The sequence below is a fragment of the Chenopodium quinoa genome, unplaced genomic scaffold, assembly GCF_001683475.1.
Source record: "Chenopodium quinoa cultivar QQ74 unplaced genomic scaffold, ASM168347v1, whole genome shotgun sequence".
In the NCBI taxonomy this organism is placed as follows: Eukaryota; Viridiplantae; Streptophyta; class Magnoliopsida; order Caryophyllales; family Amaranthaceae; genus Chenopodium; species Chenopodium quinoa.
Window position 1 is genome coordinate 603,754 of NW_018745286.1, and position 3,956 is coordinate 607,709.

At 41.6% G+C, this 3,956-nt stretch overlaps 1 protein-coding gene across 1 annotated transcript; it reads left to right on the forward strand.

Moving 5' to 3' along the window:
• Nucleotides 1-639: 639 nt before the first annotated feature.
• On the forward strand, nucleotides 640-2,697 carry LOC110711909. The gene has a single exon (XM_021890348.1). It carries the CDS (start codon nucleotides 640-642, stop codon nucleotides 2,695-2,697), a length of 2,058 nt encoding a protein of 685 aa, XP_021746040.1.
• The last annotated feature ends 1,259 nt before the right edge of the window (nucleotides 2,698-3,956 follow it).

The following is a 3,956-nucleotide window of genomic DNA, read 5'->3' on the forward strand; positions in this document are numbered from 1 at the left end:
TTGTTGTATGAACTTGTGCTTATTATTATATGGTTGATGTTGTGCACCATTGACCATATTATTACATGTCCTAATTGATGCGCAGGAGTGATCATGTTAGGATAGATCGTAGTTTATATATTGCTTAATCAATTGCATGGGAATGGGTTGTGTTAAGTAGGATCTTTGATCCCTTGGTTGTGAATCCTTGATTATCTATGTGTTTAGCTCTTAATCTCCAAGTTTGATTTCCCCCGATCCCCCTAGCGTTTTTAATCTCATAGTTTCTAATCCTTGTTAGTCTTTATTAATTGTTAGAGTAATTTTGTTAGCCTTAGTTGTTTCTTGCCTGGTTTTACTACACTCTTATTCATATACACCCTTTTCAAGCCTCTTTCGTTAGCACTTAGCTTCACAATTTCCCGTTTCTCCGTGGATTCGACCCTTGCTTGCCTTTATACTCGTTTAGGTAAATTAGGATTAATTTGATAGGAAAAGTGTATTAACGACGACATTCCATTCCTCATCAAATTTTGGCGCCGTTGCCGGGGAAACGGTCTAATTTGTGTTGCTTTTGTGTTGCTTTAGAGTCTTATTTTCTTTTACTTTGAGTCATTTGATTGTGATTGTCAGTGCTAATCATGTGTTTAGCTTTGTCGAATGCAAAGGAGATCACAGGGACCACCTACATATCCACTTGATCACGAGCTCGAACGCACCTTGAGACAAGTTAGAAGACTTTTTAACGAAGATAACAGAGGGTTTGGTTCGATACTTGATTGTGATAGTGATTCTTCTCCCTTTGCTAGTGAAGCTACTACCGATATGGCAGAGCATGAGCAAGAGGATGACCTTTCTTTATTTCGGGAATTTGGGAATCCGGAGGGATATGAGCTCACCGGAGGCATCTTGTTGCCTATTACCGAGACAAACTTCACCATCCATCCCCAATACACAAGGATGGTGCAATCTGAGCAATTTTCCGGATCCCCAAGTGAGGACCCAATAGAGCATCTTGATCGATTCCTTGAACTATGTGCTATGATACAAACAAATCAAGTTAGCCAAGATTATATACGAATGCATCTTTTCCGACAATCCCTTACGGGAAGGGCAAAGAAGTGGCTCAAATATGTCAAGCCCAATTCTCTCACTACATGGAAGGAGGTTGTGAAGGCCTTCTTGAAGAGATTCATCTCCGAAGAGAAAACCGCCGAGATGAGAAGGAAGATAGCCTCCTTTGAGCAAGATTCGGATGAAACTTTGGGAGAAGCTTGGGAGAGATTTAAGGAATTAGTTCAAGCATGCCCACACCATGAATACAACCAAAGTTTGCTTATGAGATTCTTCTACGATGGTCTAGAGCCGATGTCTAGAGCCAACCTAGATGCGGGAGCCGGAGGGCAATTGATTAAAATCCCTCAAAATCAAGTTGAAGCCACAATAGAAGAAGTTCCAAAGAATTACTCATGGGGAGGCCGAAGGAAGCCTCAAGCAAAAAAGGGAGGAAGATACGAATTGGAAAAAGTTGATCAACACCAACATCAAATCGAGCTTTTGAACAAGGGGTTGCAAAAACTAAATGCGGGTGGAAATGCCGGTTCAAGCTCCTCCCAAGTCAATGCCTTCTCATGTGAAATTTGCGGTGGATTAAACCATGATACCTCTTATTGTGGGGGTTTGAGTCCAAAACACATTAATGCTTACAATACTAGACAAGATGGTTATAGGGGGAACAATAGTGGATTAGCTTGGAGGCAACCACCACCGGGCTTCAATAATAAACCTCAACAACATGTTGAGCCTCCCTTCAATCCACAACCACCAAACCCACCACAAAACCAAAACCGAAGAGGATACTACCAAATACCTTACCAAAACCAATCCAACTACCAAAATCAAACCCAATACCCACAAAAACATCAAGAGCAAACACAATCACAACCCGACTCAACACAAACCCAAATTCTCCAACAACTCCAAGCCATGAACCAACAAATCCAAGAGCTTAAGGCTCACAACAAGATAGTTGATTCTCAATTAGCTCAAGTGGCCGAAAATTCATCCTTAAACTCTTCTTCTAAACTACCCAGACAATCAAACACAAACCCATCTCACAACCTCAAACAACCCGACACATGCAAGGCGATCACCTTGAGATCGGGTGCTTCTTATGAAGGCCCAAAAGGGAGTGAGGAGGTAGAGAAAGAAGGGGAGGATAAAAAGGGAGATGAGGAGGTAAATTTTGAGAAAGAAGTTGGAGACAAGAAGTCCAAGGGTAAGGACCCCATTGACACAAGAAAGTATGAGAATCCGGTACCTTATCCCGAGAGGGTTGCGAAGCGAAAATTGAATGACAAATTTGCAAAATTTCTTGATGTGATGAAAGGGTTACACATCAAGCTACCTTTCCATGAAGTGGTGACGCAAATGCCATCTTATGCGAAGTTCCTTAAAGATATCCTATCGAACAAAAGGAAGCTCAAAGATGAATTTATTACGCTTCCACATCAAGTGAGTGCGCTTGTTCAACATAAGATGCCAAAGAAGCAAAGAGACCCCGAAAGTTTCACATTGTCGGTCAAGATTGGCAACTTGGAAGCCAAAGGAGCTCTAGCCGACCTTAAGGCTAGTGTTAGCCTAATCCCATTGTCCATTTCTCAACAATTGAATATCGAGATGATACCCACAAGAAAGACCATTCAACTAGCCGACTGATCGGTTAAGTTGCCTTGCGGAGAAATTGAAGATGTCCCCATTCAAGTGGGACACATTTATGTACCTTGTGATTTTGTTGTGATGGATATGGAGGAGGATGAGAACACTCCTTTGATTCTTGGAAGGGAGACATTGAAGACATTGGGGGCCGTCATTAATTGCAAAAACAATACCATTACTTGTGAAGTAGCCGATGAAAAGATTGTTTTTGAATTCTCTAAACTACTCAAGACCCCCATGGTTGAGAAGTGTTATAGGGTTGATGTGGTGAGTGAGGAGTTAGATCGTTTGGGAAGGGTTATGATGAGTCCTCAAGATCCAATGGTTGAAGCTCTTACATGCGAGGAAGAGTACTACTCTTAAGAAGCAAAGGAGTTTGTCATGACCATTGAAGAAGCCAAAAGAGAGGAAGAGAACGATCCTAAGCATGATGAGCTAGCTCTGGAAGAGGAGAAATTGGAGGAGTGTTCTAAGCCTCCTCCCAAGGTAGAACTCAAACCCTTTCCCCCTTCTTTGAAATATGCTTATCTTGGAAATGAAGGGGAATACCCTATTATTGTCAATGCTACCCTTAATGAGCTTGATTTGGAAAAATTTCTTGTTGTTTTGAGAAAATATAGAAATGTGATAGGGTATAACATTGATATATTAAGGGTATTAGCCCTTCGTTGTGCATGCATCGAATCCATCTTGAGAATGATGATGCCACCTCCATTGAGCCTCAAAGAAGGTTGAATCCCAACCTTAAAGAGTTAGTAAAAAAGGAGATTTTGAAACTACGTGAAGCGGGAATTATATATGCTATCTCCGATAGCAAATGGGTAAGCGCGGTTCATGTAGTTCCTAAGAAAGGTGGCATGACCATAATCAAGAATGAGAAGGGAGAGGACATCTCCACCCGAACTGTGACCGGGTGGAGAATGTGCATCGATTATAGGAAGTTGAATAAAAATACAAAGAAAGATCACTTCCCTCTCCCTTTCATCGATCAAATGTTGGAAAGGTTATCAAAGCATGCCTTCTATTACTTCTTAGATGGATACTCGGGATTTTTCCAAATCCCAATCCACCCTAAGGATCAAGAGAAGACCACTTTCACTTGTCCGTATGGGACATTCGCATACCGAAGGATGCCCATCGGACTATGCAATGCCCCATCGACCTTCCAACGATGCATGACCTCCATTTTTTCTGAAATGTTGGAGAATGAAATTGAAGTATTCATGGATGATTTCAGTGTGGGTGGCTTCTCTTTTGAC